General features: G+C 40.3%; 1 protein-coding gene across 6 annotated transcripts; it reads right to left on the bottom strand.

The window, feature by feature from the left end:
• Positions 1 to 76: 76 nt before the first annotated feature.
• On the bottom strand, positions 77 to 27,690 carry ubap2l (ubiquitin associated protein 2-like). Of its 6 annotated transcripts, none has more exons than XM_067426323.1 (30): positions 27,563 to 27,690; positions 25,655 to 25,792; positions 23,941 to 24,018; positions 22,805 to 22,915; positions 19,339 to 19,513; positions 17,044 to 17,139; positions 16,924 to 16,969; positions 14,478 to 14,522; positions 14,013 to 14,119; positions 13,828 to 13,887; positions 13,687 to 13,739; positions 13,521 to 13,606; positions 13,021 to 13,201; positions 12,324 to 12,522; positions 11,919 to 12,241; positions 11,500 to 11,678; positions 11,280 to 11,400; positions 11,151 to 11,190; positions 10,340 to 10,532; positions 10,177 to 10,240; positions 9,470 to 9,788; positions 9,179 to 9,267; positions 9,027 to 9,080; positions 8,844 to 8,925; positions 8,494 to 8,714; positions 7,954 to 8,059; positions 6,693 to 6,839; positions 3,387 to 3,454; positions 3,115 to 3,309; positions 77 to 1,648 (listed from the first exon to the last, which is right to left on the bottom strand). In XM_067426323.1, exons 2-30 carry the CDS (start codon positions 25,748 to 25,750, stop codon positions 1,553 to 1,555), a joined length of 3,630 nt encoding a protein of 1,209 aa, XP_067282424.1. In that variant the 5' UTR covers positions 25,751 to 25,792; positions 27,563 to 27,690; the 3' UTR covers positions 77 to 1,552. The 6 variants fall into 6 exon arrangements, with proteins under 6 accessions (XP_067282424.1, XP_067282423.1, XP_067282425.1 ...); XM_067426322.1 differs by lacking the exon at positions 27,563 to 27,690 and adding an exon at positions 27,381 to 27,556; XM_067426324.1 differs by lacking the exon at positions 27,563 to 27,690 and adding an exon at positions 26,247 to 26,270.
• Between the last annotated feature and the right edge of the window lie 105 nt (positions 27,691 to 27,795).

Here is a 27,795-nt window from a genome sequence, read left to right on the forward strand (position 1 = left end):
TTGCAAAGCAACAACTGAAATAATCAAACTTAAACTAGAACACAGAAGCAGACTGCAGTTAAAAGGCACACAAACGTAGTTTTCTTAAAAAAGACATTCACATCCAAAAATGATGAAAATGTCTTTTTCTTGTTTATTTACTTAATATTTATATATATATTTTTTACAAAATAAAAAAACATTATGAAACAAACAAAAAAAATGCTAACAAGTCTGTGTAAGGATTCAAGAGGGGAGAAAAGAAGCCATCAAACAAACAGACTACAGTACTTGTGTTTTTATATATATATGTACAAGACAAGTTTATCCATTTAAATCTTTTTAAAACGCACAGTACAAAAAGAAAGTCACTGAAAAAAAAACCCATAGTACAATTCTGTCCATCAGCACTTTCCTAATAATCATATTACTAAAAGAATATATTTGGGGACAGAAGGTGGGGCGGTTCAGGGGGAGAATGACTGCAGGTGTGACAGGAGGACAAAGGCTGTGGAAAGACACGGTGGCCCAAAAAACAGTGAACTCAATCCCAAAGCAAATGAGAAACTTTACGCTTATGACAAAACGCTGAGGTCAAAAGTCATGCCTTAACGTAATCCAATGTCCCTGCAACATGAAGGGTGGTTAATAAATGACAAAAATAGGTGAAAATAATAGTCTGAAGTTAAGGTGACCAGTGCACTTCTCACATCTAGAGAGTACAATAAGGCTCCAATAAAAGAAATAAAAGAAATACACATTGAAGCCTATTCTATAAGCAGAACATTCATATACTGGCCACCCTGATGATGCAATTCATTCATTCACACACGAAATAAAGCAAAACTCACACATGCACATACACACGCAGTACAGAACCAAAGCCTGTGAACTCACCTATACATTTTTTTTTTCCATATATCTATTTATATTTGGTAAAAAATAAACTTCACAACTGCACTAGCTGATTTAGAGTGATATCTTCCTTTTTCCCAAAATAAAATTTGGTAAAAACTCATTGCAGGGGGAGAAACAGAGGAGGTGCAAGTACATTTGGATTGCAGGTACTGATCAAGCAAGCAGCGGAAAAGAACGAACGGTGTGAGGAAAACAAAACAATCCTGCCCTCTCTCAAACCTCTTTTTCATTTTAACCATCAGTAAAAAGAAAAAAGGGGAAAAAACTAAACATGTCCTTTTAGAAAACAGATCTATGTTACATATTCCAGAAAAAAAGGGGGTTCTGGGTTTTTATGCATTTTGAACACAATACAAACTCCAAATACTCAATACTCCGATCATGAAGGCCTATGTAACTATCCAAATATGCGCGAGATCACACTCCCCGTTAAGACTTCTCCCCCGTGCCCCCTCCTCAAGCGGCGCCTTACAGTGCTATCTCTCTCTTAGGACAGCGCCACCAGTGGAATGGGGTTGGAACTGCAGGGTGACCGTGCAGAGAGAGGAGAGAGAGCGCCGTGGAGGACAGAGAAAAGGGGGAGGTATCTGGGGGACAAAGAAAAGGTTCCACTAATCCAGCCTTTGGAACACTAGACGGGACAGGACGGGGGGGTTTAATTGCCTCCCCAGTTGTAGCTGTTGTATCCCGACTTGTTGATCTGCGACTTCTGTTGAATGGAGGCGTTCTGATTACGCTGTCCAGAGCCACTCTGAAAGAAGAATAGATTCATATTTAAATTAAGTCAAATTAAATTTCTATGAGAAAATTATACATTTATATTAAAAAACAATTCAATAATTTCATAATAATTACTCCACCCCCCATTAAAGTTTGAAAACCACCATAGACTGGAATAGAAATGTAATAAAATGCATTTGAATAACAAGACATGCCATATTATAATAAAACAAAAAAAACAAATGTATATTATTTACCCCTTTCCAATTTATGACTTGGAAATCGGAACATTTATTTAAATGTTTTAAGTCCACTAGGGAAGGGGATAAACAATATTATTATTATTATTATAGAATACATCCCAAGTCAAACACAATAAGCTTTGATTTGGAAGGGGAAATTATTATTAATATTATGATTATTATTATATTTTGTGCATTTTTGTACTCTACACTGTATATCAATAATATCATTACTTAATCGTGTAAGTAGTAAAACACTAAAAACGCAAACGGGCACAAAAAAAAAAAAAAAGGTCCCGTGCATCTCACGCACGCACGGGGTTGGTGGCAAGAGGAGGGAGAGAGCAAAGTTCAGTATTTGTGGATCTCCAGTAAGGGCTGCCTAGACTATTTTATTTATTTTAAACATCAGATGACATTATTTCTCTTTTGATACAGGCGATGCAGAGTCATTAATACATTACCAAAGACAAACAATTATGATAGCGATCATGTACAAGTCCGATGTTTTAGTGATTATAGTTTGCTTTGCGTTAACTTGTTGTAAGTCACCCACCGCAACTAACAAGGTAATAAGCCCGTGTGGGAATGTAGTTATATGGAAGAACTTGGAAGAAGAACGATCATTTAATAAATCTCCAAACCACTGAAGTTGAGCGAACTAACTTGCCAACGCTATCGGTGTCCTCCGAGCTGGTCGTGGGCTCTGAGCTTTCACTATCACTCTTTTCTCACTTCACTCTGATCCTCCAAGCCTGTCAGCCACTGACTGTAAACAGCAGCGCGTGCAGCACCCAGAAGCCCGGTCTGCAATGCGCATGCGCAGCATTACGCATAGCGCGCAAGCATTATATCGAGAATTTATCGAACTGTTGTTATCGAGGAAAATTATATCGTGATAATTATCGTTATATCGCCCAGCCCTAACACGAAGCCATAAAATTAGTTATTTTAAAGTTTGAATTAAGCATTTGTAGGTTTTTCTATGTGTACTGAAGCATTCCAATCATTCCTACGGTGGTCAAAATGACCCACAAGGGAAGGATGCAGAACCTTTTTTTTAATTTCAACCACAAAACTCCTTAAATCCAGTCAATCTGTTTGTGTACTCGTGGTTCAAGTACCACGAAAGATCTAGGGTTTTCCACACGCTGAAGAACTTTCAATTTAAAAAAAAGGATGAGGGATAGAAAAGCAGAAGATGATTTCTTTATTTCCTCATTGGTAAACACAAGGCATCATGGTGCAAGCTGACCTGTCCGTCCTGCTGCAGGTGGTGGTGGAGCATCTGAGAGTGTGGCTGCTGATGCGGGGTCAGGATGTGCATGTAAGGGGCCGGAGCGTAACCCGCTGCAGCCGGAGGGTTGATGGGGCCGCCACTCCCAAGAGCAGAGGGCAAACTGAAGGAAGCGCTTGGGGTTCCTGTGTGGAAACCCTGCTTCTCAAAAGACTGGAGGGAAGATTAAGACACTTTAGCATTTGTGAAATTTGACTCAAATTAAATTAAAATCTGATGTGGGTCATCACCTGTGTCTTTGTGTAAACAGACCCTGAAATGTCAGGGACTCCTGTGTTGCTTGATGTCACAGAGACTCCTAAAGCAGAAAAGTCAAAATGTATGAAATGGTGTTCACTGAAACTAGCAAAACATCAACGGTAGTACTTTGTTAAGCTGAGACAGACTGTCACTATAACGCTGACTTGAATATGACTGCTGAATTGGTTTAGTTTTACACTTCTCCAAATGTGGAATGCTAAAATGTGACCTTTACAAGGAACATGTCCCTAAAAGGCTTTTAGGTGGACAACTGTGTAAAAAATGCTCATCTGTGGTACCACACTGTGTCACAGCCTTGAACTGGCACCACTTTTGTTCACTGATCTAACAGATTGCGAGGCAAAAACTACAAGAATGAAAATCCACAACAGAGGCACAAAACGATACATAAAATGTCAAACCCTAAAATATACAATGATACTGAAATATCCAACACTTCCAATGCTCATTTCCCATCGATTAGACACAATACACCAGCTGTGCTCTCACCCTCTCATCTCTCCGATAGAGTTGACACACAAACACGCCTTCCCTCACTCATCCGTTTCCTTTGCTCCAGATATTGATATTGTTGGTGTTACAGGGCTGAATATCATACAATACATTAGATTATGTATTGCCATTTACTCATTCCTGCAGATTTTATGCTCACCCAAAGTCCACGCACATAAAGCCACCTCTTATTAATAAAAAGTTTTTTTTCACTGCTTATTGCACTTAAACACTCAAATACTAAAATGTCAGTCTTGGCAAGTATTCAAGTCAGTCAGTCATGTTTCAAGTAAACTTAAACATTTGAGAAATAAAACGAATGCGTAAAAGTCTAATGGATCCGTGCATAGGGATGAGTACTGAAAACTGGTATTAAAGGAGACCCGGTGCTTAACTATGATATACTACAGTATTGATAAGCTCCGATGCTATCAGTTCTGCTGTCAGTGCTTGAGAAATTAGAAAAATAGAGTTACTATTAAAAATTGATATACAGATGCCATCTTGCCAACCGTTCTACGCAATAATTTGATCATTATATCTTGCTTTTTCGAAGTTCTTCCATATAGCATTGAGCCCAACACAGCGTTAAAGCTACACAAGCCTATGCATGAACTGATATTAGGCTAATCACCTTGTTAGTTGTAGTGGGTGATTTACAACAAGCTAACGTTACCAAACTATAAATCACTAAAACGCTGGACTTGTGGAAAAATACATCAGTATCATAATTGTTTGTCTTTGGTGATATAATGACTCAGCATCGCCTGTATCAAAATAAATAATTTCATCCGATGTTTAAAGTGAATAAAATCGAATTGACAGCCCTTACTGGACTTCCACAGCTGAACTTTGTACTCTCTCTCGCGGCCAGCCGATTGTCAGTAAGGTGCATGTGCATATGCGAGATGCACAGTGGACCAATCCACTGTGAAGCAAGGTGTGTGTGTGAGTGAGTGAGTGAGTGAGTGAGTGAGTGAGTGAGATGCACAGGGGACTTTTTTGTGAGTGCGTGTTTTACTACTTACACGATTAAGTAATGATTTTATTGATATACAGTGCAGAGTACAAAAATGCTGACCACAATTCAGATTTTAATAAATAAATCTACCTTAGTTTTAATAAATTGTTCACCTGTTTGGGGTGTTTGTCATGTTTTGACAATAAGGGATAGTTTAAAACCACGGTTAACTGTCTGTTTTCTACATCTTTAACTCAGGAGCAAAAACTCAGGACTCTAAATGTCCATTTTGCCTGTTTGCGTTTTACTACTTGCACAATTAAGTATGTATTTTTATTATATATATATATATATATATATATATATATATATATATATATATATATATATATATATATATATATATATATATATATATATATATATATAAAAATAAATTGATATATAGTGTAGAGTAAAAAAAAAAAAAAAAAAAAAAAAGCTGCCCGCAGTTCATTTATTTATTTTGTCAATGTAATTTGTTTATAAAGTGGCTTGCTGACCAGAAATAAATATATAAAATAAAATTGTTGTTGTTGTTTATTGACAAACATCATCGTTAAAACACTTTGCAGTCAGCAGAGCCAAATGTTATATTTCAGTTCTAGATTTTACTATGGATTTTATTTATATTAATAATAGTCTATTCTATTAATATTGATTTTGTTAGGAATTAATATATCTACCTCGGTTTTAATAAATTGTTCACCTGTTTGGGAAGTTTGAGTCATGTTTTGTCGCCTAGAAATCTAGACGCACCCTAGCAGCAGCAAATCTAATTTGCCGCGAGTGTCGTCTAACAACTCAATACCCTTCTGAGCTGTAAATGGCAAACTCTGGTCAGGCCAATCACATCATGTATAGAGTCTGACTCATCTCATCATTCCTCTCATATGCTGCGAAACGCGACCACACACTATATCCACGCGATCCCAAATACCGATTCTCGTCCCTACCTGTATGTCAGGTACTTAAAGTGAGTAAGTGACAGCAGCCTAATATATTATGGGATAATATTACAAATACCTATAACGTTGGGTTTTTTCTCCATGGTATCGATGTCAAAATTGTGAACAGTGAAAATGCAGCACGGGAAGAAACTTCAGTAAATCACTAGCCAGTGACTGGTGTTCGTGTCCTCATATGAGATGGCAGAGATGTAAACACGTGACCATCACATGCGTTTCAGTGTGAGAGGTAAATTAAAATATTTTTCACAAATATCCCCAATAAAAGCTTAAAAATAACCATATGGCATGTTGTGAGAAGAAAGAAAAACATTCGCTAACATAAAATCAAATCTGAAAACCATACTGCTATCAGCAGCCCAGATCATCAAGCGGACTGTTCACAATATTTAAAAACTATTAGCACAAAACACTATTCCATTTCTGAGAAACAATTTGTACACATTAAATATCTTCAAAAACTGAAAAAGGCCAGTCAAACAACTCCACTAATCAGATCTTACGCATTTGGGTAGTTGGTTTCTTGCACCATAAAGAAACCCTTTCAAGAGTGTTAAAGAAAAGACTGTCACAGAAGTAACAACCCTGATATTCAATCCAGAGAAAGTGACTTCAACGTCCTCAAGCCAGAACAGAAATTTCTAGGTTCAAAGAGTTTCCTGATCTTCTTTCATCTGAGACCAGGTGGCATGTGACCGCTTCATCAAGCTTGACCAGTAGTAAGTTAGGAGCAAATGAGGGGAGAGAGAGAGCTTAAGAAAGAAAAGGGAGGAGGAACAAGGAAATTGGGGGTTTTAGCGTGAGGCTGCACTCACCCACTCCAGGCCCGGTGACAGAGCTGGCAGGCTTGTTTTGCGCAGAAGCAGCGGCGGCGGCAGCAGCAGCTGCAGCAACGGCGGTGCCGTAGCCACCCTTACAGAAATCCCCGCTCCCTGCCGAAGCCTGGCCCAAATCCTCATAGCCTGCAAACGGTCAGACACACACAGCCACAGCCCCACAGCATTAGACACACACCAGGCAGGGCCAGAGGGAAGGAGGAGTAATGGGGAGGGGGCACAGGGATGGAGGCTGGGGTGCAGCAAGCTGAGGGAGGGGCCTAATCGGAAAAGAGTAGTGTGACATTAAGGATATAGAGGAGCTATACAAGTGTTAGACAAAAGGGAAGGGGAAAAAAAAGAACGGGCCAAAAAACAGAACATTAGGAATGACTAAGATGAAGCTGGAAGATATTCAATATGGAAAAAGAATAAAGAAAAGAAACAAGGACAAGAAGATTCTAAAGCTAAGAGACAATATTTTAGAAGAGGCGTTAGATGGAGGGGGGAGCATAAGAGCGAAGGAATGGGAGGGTACAACACAAACAGTGCTCAAAAGTGGTGGATGGTCAAAAGCAAGCAGCGTGTGGAAAGCATGTGTGAACCCACCACCCTAAATCAAGCGACCTCCCTCCCGCCTCATTCTCCTTACGTCACTGGTTCCACAGAAACCCACCCACTAGCGGCACGTCAAAGTGCTTAAGACTATTTGTGCGTCAGTTGGGACTCACTAGTTGTATGGATTCTCAAGCAGATGATTGGCCAACATCTGCTCTTAAAATGTTCAAAGATGGCCATATGCTTGAAGCTGCAGATTGATTTCTGCTCAGGACACTCCAAGTCAAGTTGTATGATAAGACTACCCCACAAGTAGGATCGACGTTTAAAGCTTAGCGACACAAAACTCCATGCAGTACAGTTGTGATAGACGAAGGTCATCTGGTTTTGCAAAAACCAAACAAGATGCAGTACTATTACCTTAGTAAAGGCTTATACCTTTAACATATGACCAATCATCTCATGCTTCAACTTCACAGACAAGAAAAGGAACGGACTTGGCCAATGTAGGGTTAAGAGGTGACTGACCAAGTTTAGTTAAACATGGCTTAAACTCGGCCATGAGGAACAAGATGGTAGCAAGATCTAATTGTCAGCAGAGCATTTTCAGGTAAACAAAATTCTAGTGCAGATTCTGTTGTAAAACATTCCATCTGAACGTTTTTACTGCATTTTAAACGTTGCATGAAAGAAAATGCATTACCAGTGCTATATCCATGTGATCCATAACCGCTAGCCTGCTGGAAGGCTGTAGCTGACGCATTGACACCAACATTCACACCATGCTGTTTGGAGGAGGTAGGAGCCACCTGGAGGAACATTCAGAAACAGTCCTTAAAAGTCGTAATGAAAATAAAGCAGCAAAGATTTTTTTACTTCTGTACCAGTATAGAAGTTGTTGACTGGATTGAGATATGGGCAGTGCATTCAAAAATAAATGCTTGCAGCCAATTGCGGAGGGGCGGGTTTAAGCGGAGTAAATGATTGGTAAAATGAAGTCCTGCTTACTTCACCAAATAGAAAATTGTCGTTTTCACTGGAAGATCCAGCTACAGTAGTGAAACATGCATAGATCAGAAATGGCATAAACATTGACTATTACAAAGGGTATACTTTGATTGTAAGGAGGACTGAGGTAGATCAAAGCAGGCATAACAGTCTGGCTTTTGTGTTTTTTCACTGAATATAAAGCAGGCACATTTGATTTAACAAGGTCGTGTAAAGATGCCTTAAGCGCCTTTACCGGAAACATGGCTGGGCCGTACTGGAAGGTGTTGGGCAGACCAGGCACACCAGTGTAATAGGGCAGGCTGGTGTAGCTGTATCCTGGTGGAAGGGCTGGGTTGAGGAAGGGCTGTTGGGTGGTGTGGTGCGTCTGTGTCTGGGTCTGCTGGGGCTGAGCCAGCGTTGTGGCAGGGGCAGGAGATGAGGCATCACCACGGCCGAACTTCGACAGGTCACCAGCTAATAAAAAGATTTCAGACAGCGTTTCAGACAATGAAGCTTTGGGCTCACAGCCTTCAGATACCCTGTCCAGATACTGAATACAATGGAGAGACTGAATTTGAAAAGGAAATTAAACCTCCATCTTACCAGAATAAGGGTTGTTCGTTAAACTGCCTTCCCTGCCAGTCAGTGCTGTGGTTGGAGTGGCAAATGGGATGCTGTAATAGTCCTGCAGAGGGCAAAAATAATGACTCCTTTATACGTCACAAACCTATTTCTGTTGCATTCGTCTAAAATAATTCAGCTACTCAAACAGGAACAAGCCCTCACCAGTGGTATCCTGGTCTGCAGCATCTGCAAGTCATCATAGCCATAAACTTGAGGCTGCAGGACATAAGAGGTTTGTGAGCTAAAACAAGATACCAAATAGGTCAAAGCATGCAGCAGCAAAAAAAAACACCAAAAACAGGCCAAACACTCACTGGGTATGGGTGAAGCAGGCCAGGAGCCATAATGTAAGGGTTGGGCAGCAGGGGCGGCACTCCAGGAGGCAGGTTTGGAGGTGCTTTCCCTGTTTAGATGAAGCATCATACAAACAAATGAAGCAGCAATGGTTTTATCCAGTTATTTATTATGTAATGGAATATGCCTTTAGTAGTAATAATGGAGTTTGCCATATCAGCATCACCTGATCACCAGGCTATTACATGGCAGATACATATTAAACATGTATCAGACTATATTTTACAAACCCTAATAACTCCAGTTCTTACCTGAGGCAGCCGTGCTGCGAGACGAGGCAGATGAAAGTGCCACAGAGGCCGAGGCAGCAGATGAAGATGCAGCAGCTGGAGGGGGGACCATCGAAACCACACCAGCTGCACTGTTCAATCCCATGGTCAGACTGCTGACAGGGCCCAGGGCGGACTGCGCAGAGACTGAACTGACAGATGAAGAGGGGGCAACAGGGACGCTGTGGGAGATTGGGGCTGCTGAAGTAGCTGAAGAGGGCGGGGGAACTGAAGATGGAGCCACAGAGACCGAGGAGAAGGATGAGGAGTGCAAGCTGGAATCAGCATCCACACTTGAGTGCTGAGATGAAGTTGAAGGAAGATCACAGTGAGCAAAAGAGATAATACATTTAATATTAAATAAAAACAAACTTCATATGACTTCATTAAATGTAAATAAATGGCTGTTTGTAAAGTAAAAATCAACAGGACTTAATTTTAAAATGGCAGTCATTTCAGAGACAAAGTAATTTTAACAAATCCACATTTTCTGCATTGCAGAAATCAGAGGGCTCTAATTTAATGGCATATTCAATTTAAGATTTTCTGCTCCAATTTAAGACATTGAGGCCTTTTATGAAATTTCATGAAGAAAAACAAGACCAGGAATATGCATTATAGAAATGTATAGGGACAATACAAATTTCACTCTGTAATTGGCAAAAGGAAGTGTTTAGTTGCAAACTCACCAGCAGACTTGAGTTTGAAGTGCGAACTGAAGGTGCCAAACTGTTCTGCTGTGTAGGGAGCGAGCTGATGGGAAACATCCATCATCATCATCATCAACATAGTTATCACTCACAAAATTTTAGTAAAACAGCAAAAAAAAAAAAAAAAAAAAAAATGACATACTTATTGTGTTGAGGAGCCAGTGAGCTGGAAGAGGTATCTTCATGCCCAAGAGCACTGAGAGGCGTCTGATTGGATGTAGTCAGCAGGGAAGGAGGACCTGATGAGGGGTCAGCCATTGAGCCCATGTTGGAAACTGATGGTGGGACGACTGAGTCGGACGCCGGTTTCATGGGCACTGCAGAGCCTGCTGCAGCTGGGAGGGATAATTAATTTATTTTAAGGTGCATGTTACAGTGCAAATAAATATTTAAGTTCGGAGTAATAATAAACAACATGCACTTACTATAAGATTAGGGTGTGGCAATTACCACGAATTGTACATAAATACACTAAACGGTGTAACAAAGACACTAAAATAAAGCGTTACCCTTTAAGATCATCTTTAATATTTAAGTCCCCCTGTCGTCAATTTTATCCCTTAAAACTCAACAAAATTAAATTTAAATGTTTGTTTTTCTACACGTTTGCTTCATTTAGTATATGCAGAAACATGAATATGCAAATTAGCCCATCCGAATCCAAATGTTCCTGTGCACCATCTCAGTCTGCCTTCTAAAAATAAGTATCCAGAGAAACTCTGAACAACTTAGAACATCAGTGGAGAAAGGCATTTAATTCATCATAGCAGTGCATGCACTACTCTAGGCATGTTTTTGGCACTACTCTAGGCATGTTTTTGGCACTACTCTAGGCATGTTTTTGGCAAAGTGAGGGACATCCTCAATAATGTCAGACTGCAGTTAAAACCACAATTACATTATAAATATTTATATCGCTTTACTTTGAAACCATTTGCTAAAGCTTGACCTACCTTCCATAGATTGTGACGTCTGTATCGAACTGAACCCATTCTGTGAGAAAAAAGAAAAAGAAAAAAAAAGGTTTGCTTGGATGCATAATTCTAACAAGACTTGTGCTGGTACACTGATAGAAAACTCACTTTGGCCTGCATGTCTTTCTGTGGCGAGGAGGACACTGAAGGAGGGTAGCGCCGTGTCTGGCTGACTCTTGGCTCATACAGCTCCATCTGACTGGGGTTGGAAAGGGATGTAGCTTGCTCACTGTGGACAAACCAGAAAACCAATCAATAGACTCTGTGATGATGTTACTGTCCCATTCAAGAGTCTCAGCCGTTGGATATAGTGAAGCAAGATACCCACTTGCTAGCACTTGTGTAAAGGCTGTTCTGGCCTTGGTTGCCTGGTGTCGTTGTGGCAACAGCTGCTGAGGCATCATACTCAGGAAGCACCGGTTCAGAGCCAAACTGTAATGCTCCAAACTGCAGGTTGAGCCCGGATATATCTGCAGATCCTGGCATCTCCACCGCTAGTGCTGGAATCTGTAAAAATCACAACATTGAGTAAAAAGACAGAGCAACTCTATTAGGTGAATATGATCAAAGCTATTATTCTCATAAAAGCAGCTGAGACTAGGCCTGACACGATCAAATAATCAAACAATTCTAATCAAAGCTCTAAAACAGACAATTAAAATAGAAAATGTAATGGCCATAAAAAAACTAAACAAAAAACACTTATTTTTAGACCGTTAATCGACAGCCAGATTTCATAATTATGACCTTGGTAGTGATGGAAGCCCTCTTCTTCTGCTGTTTGAGTTTGTGCTGCTGCAGCGGGAGAGGGCTGGATGCCTGCGGGTCGGCTGGGCTGGAAGAGTTCTGTTGACCTGGGGAGGGCCCAGAGGGTTTGGGGACAGGGGTGCTGATGGTCTGGGGCAGTGAAGATGACTGGGTGGACTGAGGGAGCAGAGCTGAGGTGGTAGAAGGGGGCGTGGCTTTTTCCTGCAAGAAGGCATCCATCATGGAGGAGGAAGTGGAGGTGGGCTGGTAGGGCTGCCGTTTGGTGAAGGGGCTGTGCACAGGCTCTGTTTGAGATTTCATATCTGCAGACACAGAAATAAATAAGACTTCACAGAAAGGGCTGAACAGTCACAGAAGTGATTCAAACCATGCCGGCCCTCTTACCATATTGCCCCAGTGAAGTGGAGCTGGTATCCCATGAAGGACCAGCGTTGGGCGGTCCACTTTGTGAGTGCTGGGCTGCAAGCTGGGCCAAAGCCTGGGCCGTCTTAAACTGTTCCAGGAATTGAGAACCAGTCGTGGAGCCTCCAGTGGTTACTTTTGGATCACCAACATCACCAAAACCCTTACTAAGCATGCTCACCTGAGCAAAGGACAAAGAGAAACCAAACAATATGGTTGAACTTTGCCTCCAGATAGTTTAGGTAGTATACAGTTGTGTTGTTTAATACATCTTAAAATATAAAAACCTGACATTTACAGCAAAAAATGCACATTAACAAAGACGGGACAGGACATGTGGTCCCACTTTATTTTAAGTCGCTTAAATAACTATGTACTTAAAATAAGTACAATGTACTTTTTGATGTGTTCATATTGTACTGCAAAAAAGTTCTGTTTTTACAAATTTAGGTCAAATACAAGAAGGGTTATGGACAGGTTGGGTGATATGGGTAGGTAATGTAATTATAGAAATTAATTACAGCTTTAATTACATTGAGTTATATTTTTAAAAATATGTGCAACATGAAAACATTTACACAAAAAGCACATTTTATAAAATGATTAATTTAAAAATGTTAGTACACAGCACAAAGCCACTTAATATAAAGTGGGACTGAGCTTTTATCATCTGGCTCACCATGCTGTGCTGGCTGTAAGGGGCACTGGAGGAGGACTGGGACAGTGATGCTGTCTGCTTTGAGTTGCTAAACACCAGAGACTGAGACAGAGACGGCGGCTGTGGGCCTTCAAGCGAAGCAGGCTCTGCCTCAGAGGAAGAGGAGGGAGGAGTCTTCCCCAGCAACACCGCCAAATCGATCCTGAACGTCAAACATGCTTACATCAATAACGTTATCATAATGCCATGACTGCAGCAGATCAAGAAAATGTACACATCTGTGAAAGCATATCAGTGTGTAAAATTACATTCTGCATTCAATATTGACTTTAATTCTGTGAGCATAAGAGACTTTTCAAAAACAAAACAAAAACTTCCATCCCTAGATTTGACAAGCAGTGTAGGCAGATAAATGACAAGTCAAAATAATGTTAAACAGTAACTGAAAAGTTTGCAGATGCTGTTGATGGAGTTTAAAATTCAATTGAATCCATAACATTTCCTTAAAGCCACAGGCATACCTCTGTCCAGCTGTAATGGTGACATTCTCCTGTGGAATGGGCATGGACGCCACACTGGAGGCAGTGAATATCTTGGTCTCTGACAGCTAGACAGAAGAGAACAAGAATTAGATTTGCTCAGGCTTCAACTGGAAAGCAGGTTTATGGTCTCGGTTCAAATACTCACATCCTCATTCCAGTCCTCCGTGCCCCACTCTTCCGTGGCAGTTCTCCAAGCACCTGTCGCACAGACACTCAGCTTACTTACAATGACAGCAGGTGAACAAATCCTTCACAAAATAGTCAAGTGCAAGCCGTTAAAACTCACCAGGGGCGGAGTCAAACTTGCGAGGATAGTTTGTTCCCTCTCCACCTGTAAACTCAAGCCCTGCAGAAACAGATGCGAGTCAGAACGGCAACTCTGAACATTCTATTTGACACTTTGTGCTTTAGCGTGAATGCATGCAAACACTGATGGGAACTGGAGACGGGGTTTACAAGAGACAAACTCACGGTTTCCATCCTCAGGTTCTAGGTTGCCCGTGTTACTCCAAGTGCTTCCGCTTGTGTAGCTCTCCTCTGTTTGGGCTGGCTCAGTGTAGTCCGCTGGGTTGAACGTACTAAAAAACAAGTTAATTTTGTTTTTGAGCATGAATTGTGTGAATGAGGGAAGCAAGAAATAACGTCAGAGCCCATCAGTAAACAGTGCAAAAAAAATAAATTCATACCAACAATTCCACTACAACCTTAAAAAAAAAAAAAAAAAAAAAAAACACCACTCCTTTGTTGTAAAGTGCTAACTGCAATTATACCAAGAACAAATGGGCTTTCCAGTCAAATCTCAAACCCAGAAACCAACCTGGTGGAAACTAAATATGTGAAGCTCAAATTCAAAAGCATTCTTCAGTAACCAACTAATCACTATTAAACCCTTTGATCCTACACAAACAAAAACCAACACTAATAAATTTAACTCACCTCTCATCTCCTGACAAATCATATCTGGGGCCCTTATCAATCTGGCTTTAGGGAGAAACAACAGGGAGAATTACAAGCATCTCAACACAGGCAGAAAGACGGGGGTGCATGGTGTGAACAGTGTGCTTGAGTGTGTGCGCGAGAGAGAGCAATGGCAACCTTCATGCTCGCGTCCATTACCAGTCAAACCACCACACCTGCACTATAGGCATTAAAGCTTGAGAATGAAACAACTAAGCTAGTGGTGCGACTTACCAAATCATACAAGGCTAAACTTGTACCTGGAGGTCCAGAATTGAAAAACCAAACATGCAAACTCCAAACGCACACTTCAAACCAAACAAGCGAAAGGCGCCAGTTAAGAAGCCTGAAGGCAACTGTCAAAGAAGAGTGACCAGAGATGTCCTTGACAAAATCAGAAATCTAGTCCAGGGCTAGGCATGGCTTAGATGTGATATCAGCACGTCTAGACTACTGGATATCGCAGTTTACACGTGTATATACAATTTAAAAAAAGCCAAACTAGATGCTAAATTTGACATTGAAATTCTGACATTTCTAAAAAGCATGAAAGACACATTGAACACATTCAAAACCTTTTGCCACTTTACAAGATATTAAAAAGCATCTTGGTTGTTTTTAGGGCTGGGCAACAAACAAAAAAAATCTGTACCTTCATATAGGCTATATTGAGAAGAATTAAGTCCAAGAAAAATGTAATATTATAAAAATAACTTAATTGTAAAACTATTATTTAAACATTATATTGCAATACAACAACTACCAGTACTAAAAAAATATATATTTATACATAACCATATCTGCTCAGATTCATTTGCTCAATTAGGAAGATGATGTGATGGCATTTTAGTGAAATGTTTAGGGTCTGTAAAGGTTCTCTTTTAAAAGAAGTCTCTTATGATCAGGTGGCATTTTGCACAAGTGATAAAAATAAAACATTTTAAATGTCGACCTTTCTAGCTGCATTTCTACTGCCCACCCCAGTTGCCATGAAAAAATTTAATAAACTGTGTAAATCAACAAGCCTAAAAAGGGCATAGCACCAAAAAGCAGCAAATAAACCCACAACAGCTCGTCAGTCCAAATCCGATTGTTGTGCATATTCAATTGAAATCCGATCAGATTTAGCAAATGTGAAAAGCAAAGGGAAAAATATATATAATTTGCGCACGACCTCAGTGATAAAACTTGTGCATTCGAATGCCGATTTATTCATGGCAGAGTTTTGTGATCCTGAGTAATAATGCATATAATAAATGCATATTTAATTTAATAGAATAATAATCATAATTATCAATTTTAAATAGGAAGCTATATAGATATAGCCTCTTATTTACATGAGCTAGATAATGCTGCTTGGTTATTTTAACATATAATTGCTGTCGTAATAACAGTCCATTTCAAATGTTTACATGCGTTGTTTTTTTTGAGCGGTGAAGAAATGTATGGCTCTTGAAAATACTCACCAGCATTTCAGTAATAAAAGGCTAGACTTTTAAAATTCCCCCTAATTACAGCGACAAGTAGACATACGGTGCTATGCATTGGTCAAAAAGGATATAAAAAGTGAATTTAAGCAATTTTTTTTGTGAGATGTGGATTCTGATGGCAATTAAATTACCACAAACTCTGTTTGTATAAAAACAGTGGGTAATTCGACGGGGATTTTTTACTTGGGTGGTGGGAGAAAAACACTGACATTCTGAATTCGGATGGCAATAAAAACAAACCCACGAAAAACAACCGCCGTCCAAATATGTCTATTCGCACTGCATAAAACAAACATCAGCCATTGTTATAGGAAACATGGTGAAAGTCACTGCAGAAAGAAGGCTGTGTTGCAAAGTGCCGGATGAGCAGAAAATGCCACTAACGCACGTTTCAAGTCGACAGCATAAAGCCACGCATAACAGCCTGTTTCTTCTGCCGCCGCCTCATAAAACGCAGTACTCCAGCGTGTTGAAGTCATGTCGTAAATAGGCGTTTTTAGCATATACCTACCAAAGAAAAAAAAAATTCCTTAGGACGAAAAAACGTCAGTCAACACAAATCAGATCCAAACAGTTGCGCGACAGTGTGGACAGTCAAATTTAGATCAGATTCCAATTGGATGTGGACTGACAGTGTCAACGTAGCCTTACTTACCTTGTTAAGCTTCTGCATGGAACACACATTAAAAACGGTCAGGTTTAAATACTATGAATGCGCATACAGTCTCAAGATAAGCACACCAGCAGGCTTTAAACCCAGAACAGCACTTTATGCTAAAAACTTGTGTCATACCTTTAGCAGGTTTTGAAGCACAAGCTTATACATTTTACTAGCTAGCTGAATACCATCAGCATTTCCCAGAACTGTTAATCTGGGGGATCTCTAGTGTACATGCAAAAAGAAGAACGACCTGGATGGAGGCACACAATCTTACCCCATGCCCTGAGCTGAAAACCTCCCTCCTCTTCTTCCAGCTCCACCTGCAGGACAGGAAGATAGTCAAACCAAAACCATCAACTTATTCTAGTTAATCATTACCAATAGAAGTACTTGCCTCTTCCTCTGCCCCTTCCTCGACGGCCTCGCTCCATTCCTCTGCCCGTGACTCCACTTGCCTTGGCCCCATCTAACCCATTTTCCTGCCCACGGACTGAAGAGAGGGAACAAAGGACGGAATTAGTTGAAGAGACTTGCCTGGACTTGATTTTTTTTAATTGCATTACGTGGCATGCAAGCTTTATTTTGAGGGAATTTAAGAGCAGGAAAATAAAAACATTAGGAAATTGCTGCTACATTTACACACTTTTTAATTAGTTCTTCTGGTGTTTAGGAATAATAGCATCTATTCTGCTTTCTCATTACCTCACTTTGACAGGGCAGCACAAGTTACTGATTTATTTGAAAAACCAAGGCACAAGCCTTGAGTCAATCAAGTATATGAGCCTTATGTTGCTCTCGATCTCAGACAGAGGCTGAGAGAGAGTATCCGGTAGCAGCTCAAACTTTACTGTGGCACACACTGTCCCTTCAGCACTATAGAGAGAGCAGTGATGGGTTTGTGGTGTGCTGCTGTCTGTCCGGAGACAGAGAAAACGCTGACTGCAAACTAATAAATGACAGTGAATGTTGCATCGCTTAGCAATTAGAGGGTATGCACGTGACATCACCATTGACCGGAGTGACTGGTTACGCCCACTGAGTGGCAAAAAGATTGAGGGGGCAACATTATCAGGCCTAGCACAAGGAAAGGTTTTGGGGGGTGGTGGGCTGGGGGGAGGTACCCTCCCTGTGCCTCCCTCCAGAACAAGACTTGAATTGATAATAGTAGAATTCTCACTCAAACCACTGCTGCCAGTACTACTCAGCGTTTCCCCTACAATGTATTCATTTACAGCACCTCTGCAAGTTCTCAACATAATCAGTAATATTTTTGGGGAGAATCAAAAAAAAAAAGTTCTGTCAACTTTTACGCCACTACATTTCCCACATAAAAAAGTATACTTTTACTCCGATACATTTTCCCAACGCATTTTTGTCAACTACAAAATAAATTCAGAAGACTGCAAGCTTGTGCAAACAAGTGCTCGCGCAACCACGGTGAGCTTGTATCCATTGCTATAGCGAATGACACGTGAGATTGCACGCAGCAGAGTGGGACACTTCAAAAACGGATTTAAAACAGACAACAAAACTGTATGTACAGTACACTTTACTATAACTACAATTACTTTGTTGACTAGATGCTGTATGCAATCGAGGCTGATCCTAACATTAGTATCCATTACCACAAGCAGTTAAAACCAAGTGACAAACGTTTAATGCCACGTTTGTTACCATCTAACTTTATTTCCATTCTTTTATATCCATCTGGACGCTTTTATGCAGTGAAGAGGCATATTTGAGGCTAGTGACATGAAGAATCAAACTGTATAATCCTGCCTTGAATCTGTTGATAGTATGTCATAGTTGTATGTCTCAATTTTTATTCACAAAACTTGCCAGAAGTCATGATTTAAGAGGTTATTTATATATATATATATATATATATATATATATATATATATATATATATATATATATATATATATATATATATATATATATATATATATATATATATATACACATACATACTTTTTTGATTTATTCCAGAGGTGCATGCCCCCAGTAGCCTGACAAGCCAGACCCACATCAAGATGTTTGGTCTGGAAATTCACCAATTGACAGGGCTCAACCCGAGGGGCGGGATAAACGGTTGTCTTTCAAACTCCCTCTGCACGCGATAGGATACGGTACACAACCAACCAGAGCAACGAAGGTGAAGCAGAACTCGTTGATAGAGTAAACATTCGCCGTATCTGGTCGGCAAAACTCCGAACACATCTTCCTTTTTAAGAATGACTTCAGTGCCGTTCTTTTCGGTCAAAGCCGATTCGAAAGACCGCCGTTCGCCAGTTTCTGTTTACTAGAAGCACGCAAACGCAACTGGGCCATTATGGCCCCGCCCACCGACTCTATACACAATGTGATTGACTCGGCAAGAGTAAGGGAATACAGCTCAGAAGGGTATTGAGAGTTGCTAGACGACACTCGCGGGCAGATTAGATTTGCTGCCACTAGGGTGCGTCTAGATTTCTAGGCTACGCCCCCGGACCAGCATCAAACCATCTAATTTTCCCCTATTAAATTCAGCCATGCAGTAGCTCTTTAGCCACTCAGTAACGGCTGAGGGGGCATGTTTCGGCGGGAAAGTGTCGATGCATACCCTCTATTGGTAAACAGTGGCATGAAGTCTTTCAGACTAAAATAAAAGGGTGTCAAAAAGTGCAGAAGCATTCTTTCCACTCACACTCTCGTCCGCGACTGGCTCCACGGCCCCTCCTTGGGGCCCCTCCTCGGCGACGTGCCACATCTCTTTCTCCTCCTCTCTCTCGGTTCTCCTTTCCTTCATCTCCTCCCTCTGTCTGTGTGCTTTCCTTCTGACCTGAAACTCCTTTCTTTTTCCCAACCATCTCCCAAGAGTCCTGCAAAGCAAAAGGCAAATTTAAAGGTGCAGCATGTAGCATTTATGAGAATCTATTAACAGACATGCAATATTATATACATAACCATGTTTTTAGTGGTGTATAAAAAAACTGACATAATGAACCGTTGTTTTTATTACATCAGAATGAGCCATTACTAACTACTACAGGGTATATGCAGGGATCCTGAAGTTAATTTCAATACCTTTTTAAGACTTTTTAAAGACCTTCTCAAAATATTTTAAGACCTCATCGCACTTCAAGTTCTAATCGGCAACAACCCTTTAATAAACAGTTGTAGTCGAATATAGACTTAAAATCTCTATCGTGGGCCAATTTTGTATTGTTTATATTGCTTATCTGTTTTACAATGTATGGAGGGCGACATCACCTAACTGCGCATTTCACAAAATACATGACGTCACCTGTAGACAGCGCTCGCCAGGGATGGAAATTAACTTTTTTCAAAGTCTACCACTCAATATTTTTACCAGCCACTTTTTTATTTTTAACAAATTAATACTACAAGCTCTACAATACTTAAGCAGTTTATTTAATCTCAAGTCTCAATGAAATACTGACATTTTCACGATGATTTGTGGTCTTTTATGGCTTCCAGTTTTATGGTTTTTAGTCCCAAGAATGAAACTATTCGTTTTGGCATCTTTGAAGCGTGTTGACAACATACTGAGCAGAACATTGTCAGTAGAGATGCGCCGAAATCAAAATTCTTGGCCGAAACAAAAAAAGAAGAAACCAAAGCCGAAAACCGAAAAATAAAATTCAAACTAAAATGTTTAACTCGACCTCACTCATGTGTACATTAAATAATAATGTACAGGCCTACTGGCCTGCAGAAAGGTACAGAAATTGAATAAAGTGATCAAATGTAAAATAACTGCATATTTAACTGTTTAAATGAAAGATTAATCCTTATTAAACTTACAAAAGCTATTCAATAAAGAGCATTGTTTAATGTCAAACTAAATATAAGGACATCCCTCAGGCAGCAGTAAAGGCTACTGCGCCTTTAAGATCTGAGGCAGGGATATGCTCGTCTTTCTCGACTGTGCAAACTATACAGTTCACTTAAGGCATATTCAGACTATGTCTTCTAGGATACTCATCAAGATGGACATGTTGACATACTTCTTGTGTGAGTTTGTCCGTTTAAGCGCAGGACTTGAAAGAGAACTCAATATTTGCGCACTGTGAGACGAGCGCGCGCTCTCGGATGATGCACAGCGTCAGATCTTCTCTCAGCGCGCGCGAGTCTCACGGCGCGTCTCCACGCGAGTGATGACGGAGAAAACGACTGGTTATATGCGCACATACGGCAGCACTCGCATGCATTGAACAAAGTTTACAGAGAGGTGAAACAGCTCGGTAGGTGAAGCGAGTTCACCCGCCACAACTCAAAATCAGCCGCATTTGACTGGTGGCGATGCTAATTTCCATTCCTGGCGCGCGCGCTCCGAGCCGATCTCAGACTGAGCACCCCGTTGTTTTTTAATACTTATGGGGATGAAAATAAATATATTCATAAATACTTTTTGGAGTCAAACTCTTTTGACAAAGCTTGAACAAAATACTTTCAAAATTTAAGACTTTATAAAGCCGTGATAAGACTTTTTAATACTTTATAAGGGTCTTAATTTTCCCAAAATTGATTTATCACCTTTTAAGACTTTTCAAGACCCCGCGGATACCCTGTACTAATACAACGGGTCCCTTTACAGTGAAGTCGCCATTTTGCACCATCAAGTTTCTACAGTAGCCCTCAAAAAAATAAAAATAATAAGTTGGACATTTGATGGAGTATTTTCGTAGCAAAAATAATCCTTCCAGAAAGTTTTTTTTGAGTACGGGTCTGCGTGACATCAACAACGGTGGATTTTCATTGTACGGGCACTTCTCCCGAAAGGGCGCACAAGCACACTTCCCCAGAGCATGAGCGAAAGCAGCACACCCAACAAACAACCTGCTTTGCTCAGCTTTAGGGAAGTCGTTGGCTGCACTGCACAGGTCTTCACAAAATAATTACGGGTCCTTTCACATGGGCAGTTTAGTTCAAAAGTGGGCATGAAAAAAAGGTAATGTTCACCATCTTCCATTGGAGAAAAGTGAAGCCTCCAATGTGCAAATAGGGCAGACATCTTCGCTGATCTGGGACTTGCGTCTGCGCAGTAGAGCAGGAAGTAGAGATGCAACATCAAAACCCTGCCCACACTCAATATCTGTTAATACGGTTTACTGCTGAGCAACTCATTATGTCAGTATGAAAAAAAAGGAAGCTAAAGCTTCAATCACATCCCCAAAAAAAGTTTGGGATGTGAAACGTCAATCATGACATTACACACCCATTTTTATCATCAAATAAACCCCTAAAACTAAATTTAAAAAAATCTTTGGAAAATTATTTTTATCTGAAGTGTAATTTTATTGTTTAGTTTGTCTAGTCCCATTAGAATACACAGAGGGGGCAGAGTTTATAAGCTATACTGAAACCCACCATCAGGGGTGATAGAGCTGCTTTGGCTTCATTTTCCAAGAAGTGCACTTGGTGAAAGCTGACATGCAGACTCAGGAGTGCACCAGGGTTCTGAACCAGAGACTAATTGTAGAAGGTGGAACTGTGGTGGAATTTAAATAAATGTGAAACCAACTTAAACATGAATGGCTCACAATCTGCAGTCTCCTTAAAAGAGTCAGTTTGCAAGCAGCAGAAGGCCGCCTCCTTGCAACACACCTAGCGTTGTTTACTGTTGCGCATAATTTCACCAAATTAATAAAACAATTTGACCCACATCCTGTTTTTTATCAGGTTTGTGATGATGTAACAAACACAAATGCACCAGGGTTCAATTGAATCAAGTGAGTGTGAAACCAGACCAACACTGCGGGTGGCATCTGGAACAAACACTCGGATTCATTCTGTGGCAAACATGGCCAATGTGAAAGCCCCCTAAAAAGGTTATTTTTGTTAGCGTTTTCATTAATCAAAAAAAGATTAAATAAATGGCTGAAAATTGAAATATTTAATTGGCAACTAATTGGAAATGTTACTAAAACTGAAAAATGTTGCTATCCAGCTATATAGATATATATTAAAACTAAAACTAAGCACAGCAAAACTACTAAGAGGTAACCTACAAAATAAAACAAGCTGAAAATTAAACTAACTAAATTTTTAAAAAAATACGAGACTAAAAAAAATTATATATATATTTGGGCCATTTCATTTCTCTTACAAACAACCCTTTCTACCTCTAAACTCAAGCCTGAACTCACAGTATCAGGGCTGCCCTCCAACAGGATGTTGATGGCTCTGTTGACGTCTCCATTGCAGTCATGAAGCGCTATCATGGACTCATCCTGATCCTTTCCTGTGATGTCAACCAGCTTAAAAAGAGAAAAAGGAGCAATAAGAATTAGGAAAAACTCTAGCATTGGGGGGGAAAAGTGGGGGAAAAGATAAAAGCATAAAAATCACTATTTAATGTGGGTATATTATATAGAGATACATGGAAGCCAATAAAAAAAAAATCTTTTTAAAGGCATAGCTCACCAAAAAATTATAACTGCCATCATTTACTCACCATCAAGTTTTCAAACCTGTATGAATATCTTTCTTCTACAAAATAAAAAGTAGAATATGGGTATCCAAACAGTTGATGAACCCCATTGTCTTCCATGGGTTGGGAAGAAACAATAGGGTCTGTTTGGACACCCATATTCTTCTGAATGTGTCGAATTGTTTTGTTCAGCGCAAAAAAAAAAAACTTCATACATGTTTGGAACAACTTGATGGTGAGTAAATTTTTTTGGTGAAATAACCCTTTAAAGACCCATATTGTGCATGTTACCCAAATTATTTTAAATTAATACAGACTGTAATTTCACAACCAGCAAGTAAATCAGTGCTATGTCACTCTCTCTTTTACTCTCAGACATGAGTGTAAAGGAAGCACCTTCTCGATCTCTGGGGATTTCTCCACATGGGTGTATGACATATACTGTGCATATATTTTGAAGGCAACAAAAAAAAGAAGTGGCTGAGGGGACTGATGGAAACATTGAGTGAACTAGGAAGTGTATGAGCCTTATGTTGCTCTCGATCTCAGACGGAGACTGAGAGAGAGTATCCGGTAGCAGCTCAAACTTTACTTTGGCACGTATGGTCCCCATCAGAGCTATAAAGAAAGCAGTGGGGGAAATTGCGTGTGCATTGTGTGTATGCGTCTGAAAATGAAACGTACATCAGAAATAGTCCACGGAAAAAAACAATTAGAAGCTACTGTCGAGCCATTTGCCAAACAAAGAATATGGACTTTCTGAATTGTACGGACCACATGAAACTGAGATGTGGGTAAATCAGAAGCTGCCGTTATTTTCCTGCGAGCTAAACTGTTGAGATCCCTACTCACCTGTTTGACCTTCTCCTCAAAGTCTGCATCATTATGGTCCGAGATCATCTGCGCGAGTCGGATCTGCTCAGCGGTGGCCTGAATGAACAAAAAGGAGAAAATGGTCACGTATGATTGATGATTTAATGACTGCTGCGTCTTAAATGTCATACTAAAAGCTGTCAATAACAACTCTACAGAGGCCCTAAAGTGACATAAAGGAAACTTGAGTCAATCAAGTATATGAGCCTTATGTTGCTCTCGATCTCAGACGGAGGCTGAGAGAGAGTATCCGGTAGCAGCTCAAACTTTACTGTGGCACACACTGTCCCTTCAGCACTATAGAGAGAGCAGTGATGGGTTTGTGGTGTGCTGCTGTCTGTCCGGAGACAGAAAACGCTGACTGCAGATTAATAAAATTAAATAAATCCTGCATCACTTTATAAAAATTGATAATTCGTCAATGCCTTTTCACTCTTGCAAATGTTTGCAGAAAACCTCTCGTTTGCAAAGAGCTCAACAGGTTGTGAGGGAACTCAGTTCTAAAGAGGAGCCAAAAGCACCTATGACTTTACTTAAGACTTATTCTTCCTCCCATCACATTTTTTTCCAGCACCATGTCCCTTATACTAATCGGCTGGCTTTTTGTATAGAATCCAAAATTATCAAGCATAAAACCGTTGACAATATGAAACTTAAGCCAAAAGTAAAAAAAATATTTTAAAGAAATTACTCCTGTTCTTGTGCAGGAGAATTTTTATACTTTGGATATTGATTTACTAAAGTTTATCAAAACACTTGATTCAACATTAAGGACATGTTTACACCTGGTCACTTTATGCATTTTTACTGATCAGATAGCCATCTGACTCATCAAAATATCATTTACACATGGTCACATAAATGCGCCTCCGCAAAACGGATATATATCCAATCTTCAAGCCTATCGGTATCTATCGAGTAATCGGACTTAAACCCATCTCGAACGCCTTTCAGAGGGCATTTACACCTGTGGCCTATCGCACAAAACTAGGATAAGGGATTAAGCCGGGATATCTTAGTGATCCTGGCCCAATTTATCCGCTAATATACCGTTATTTTTCATCATTGTTCTGGGTGAGTGTGAGTCTACCATCAGGGTATGCACGACAGAGGTGTACTAAATTTTGCATACAGATGACAAGAACACCAAGATATTCCAGCTTAATCCCTTTTTCTAGTCGTGCAATAGGTCCCTGGTCCTTTCATGATCGGTTAGCCATCCAATCAAAAACGTATAAAGCAACCAAGTGTAAACAGGCACTTGATGCCCAACTAGTTATTTGATGCCAAAGTCAGAATATATTTTATATATATCTATGGTGGGTTAAAGAAGCTTTGAGGTATGACACTAGGAGAATTTTTCAAAGTTTCAACAGACATGTATAACGCTATTCTTTCTGGTGTATTACCGTGGCAGTTAATGACAAAAAGTGAATTAACACTGTTGCGAGATTGTTTTTTTTTTTTAAGGAATGATAGCAAATTTGACATCTAGCTCTATTCTGACTGCTGTAATCAATCTCTCAATTTCCCCTCTTTTGGAAATAGGGCAAATGCGATTGGTCTCTTTTGCCATTTGAGGTATTGGAAATACAAAAATTATATTTGCCACCATCTCCCATCCACAGCTTTTACACCAGAAATGCGAAGGGTCCGTTTCATTATCAATAGAAAGTCATGCTTGTAAACTTACCTGGGGCCTTTGCTTGTGCTGTGACTGGCTCTGTGTCTGACCCTGTGTCTGCTCCCAGTTGCCCCGGGGCCGGCTTCCGCCCACTGAAGTCATCATTTACAGTATATACAAATAACAGTATTTACAATGGAATATCGCCTTTAAAAGAGAAAGATTGAAAAAAAATATTAATAGCTCTAAAAACCAAACAATCATCATGACATCATGTGGTCTCTAGACAAACCATTTTAAGAAAACATGGATGGATGCAAACAAACGCGATACACCTTGTGTAGCCATTTTGATTAGCCAAATCTGGAAGTAAACATCACGGTCACATGTCCGACGCTCTATTCATAAAACGACGGCACAACTTTACCAGAACACTGACAAATTCAATTCTGGGAATTTCGCTTTGCGCAACCATTACACACACACACACACACACACACACACACACGAACGAACGAACGGTGTTTACAAGTCAAGATTCAACAGGTCAACTATGCACGCGCTTCCGGAACATAACAGCTTTAGTTTATCGATATTTTAAAACAACGAAAAACACCACAACGCCGGATTATTAGACAAAATAACAGCAAAAGAAATCCACCTGATGAGAGTTATGCAATATTGCATGTGTGGATATACCAAACAGCCCACAGCATAGCAGCTCTGCGCATGAGGAAATGCAGGGCATGTGGTGGCCGAAAGCAACTGCGCACTTCACAACGCGCACAGAATCAACCAGCGAGACAGAAACACGCGGGTCCACCCGCGGGAAACAGCGTGCGTTAACGGACAAAGCTCAACAAAAACAAGCTTAACGGCCTTTGAACCGGGTGAGGGCGAGGGTACATCCGTCGCACTGAGAGCATGTTGTAGACGTGAAAACAATCACACACAGCCAATGGGTAAAGGTGTAGGCAGTCAACATCAAAGATGTGAAGGGTTTTATTTCTATAATATACCATAGTATATACAACGCCAGACAAGTAATTTGTTAGCAATAACATGGAAAATACCCAAGAATGGAGGCACTTAAACAGGTTTCCATTTAAAGCAACATAAAATCGCCTTGTGCATAAAATAAAAAGTAACGTTACCCAATCAAGCTGTACAATAGGCATCCAACAGGTAACCAACATTACCCGTGGCGCTCTAACGTTACATTAGATCGACATCCTGGGAATCCTATATCGACTTACCGGTCCAGGAGTAAAGCAAATTATAATCGATTAAACTTAGTTAATAATAAAAATCTTCAGAGATTAAGGGTTATAAATTGGTCCAGGCGATGGGCCTTGGAAAAGCAACTCGAATAAACTCAAACAAGCAGATCCAACGATCCTATATGAACACACACATACACACGGTTTTAATAGTCGCAAAGGGTTAAGTTACTGATAAGTAAAATAATAAAGGCAAGTTCTGCATAATAGGTGGCTTCCGCCCTGACCGCGTTTAATAACCTCATGGCCGGTTATCGGGCATCATTATGCTGCCCAAAAAATAAACTTTCCCTAAGGCTAATCAACTATTTAGTTTCTCAACTTAAATGACAGACTGTGCAAATCATCCGTTAGATTAATCGACACGATAGTAATTTACGTTTGTTTAAACTGGAAGGCACACGCCCCCCGGGATGAGGCGGACTCTAGTCGGTTCTCATGTGCATTCGACACCGAGGCTTCACTGAGGCCTACAGGCCCCAACTGATAAAAAAATGAACAGGCGAGGTACTAACCAAAGACCAGGCTGGATGTCAGAAATGTGGAGATAACACCGACCGAAGGAGGCTTTAATATCAACCTCCTAATCAGACGGAAACAAAACACGAACTCTTTCGCGTCCTAAATCGATTCCCCAATGCCGACAACAAGGCCGAACCGACTCGCGCAGACAATAAGCGAGAGACTCAAAATTTACCTGTTTCTCTTCCACACTGACACCCGGATCACCGCGTCACGTGGTTTATCACAGCCACTGCGGCTTCACTCGCAGAGCCCAACCACGTGATGACTACGTGCATATATAACAACTTAAACACAATTATGTAATATGTCACCCTCTAGTTGATGCGGCTATCTTATGTTATGCAAAAACTCACTTGACTCTATAACATACATATAGATGTAGCCCTATGCCATATATATTCCATT

Source organism: Pseudorasbora parva, chromosome 19, assembly GCF_024679245.1.
Source record: "Pseudorasbora parva isolate DD20220531a chromosome 19, ASM2467924v1, whole genome shotgun sequence".
Lineage (NCBI taxonomy): Eukaryota > Metazoa > Chordata > Actinopteri > Cypriniformes > Gobionidae > Pseudorasbora > Pseudorasbora parva.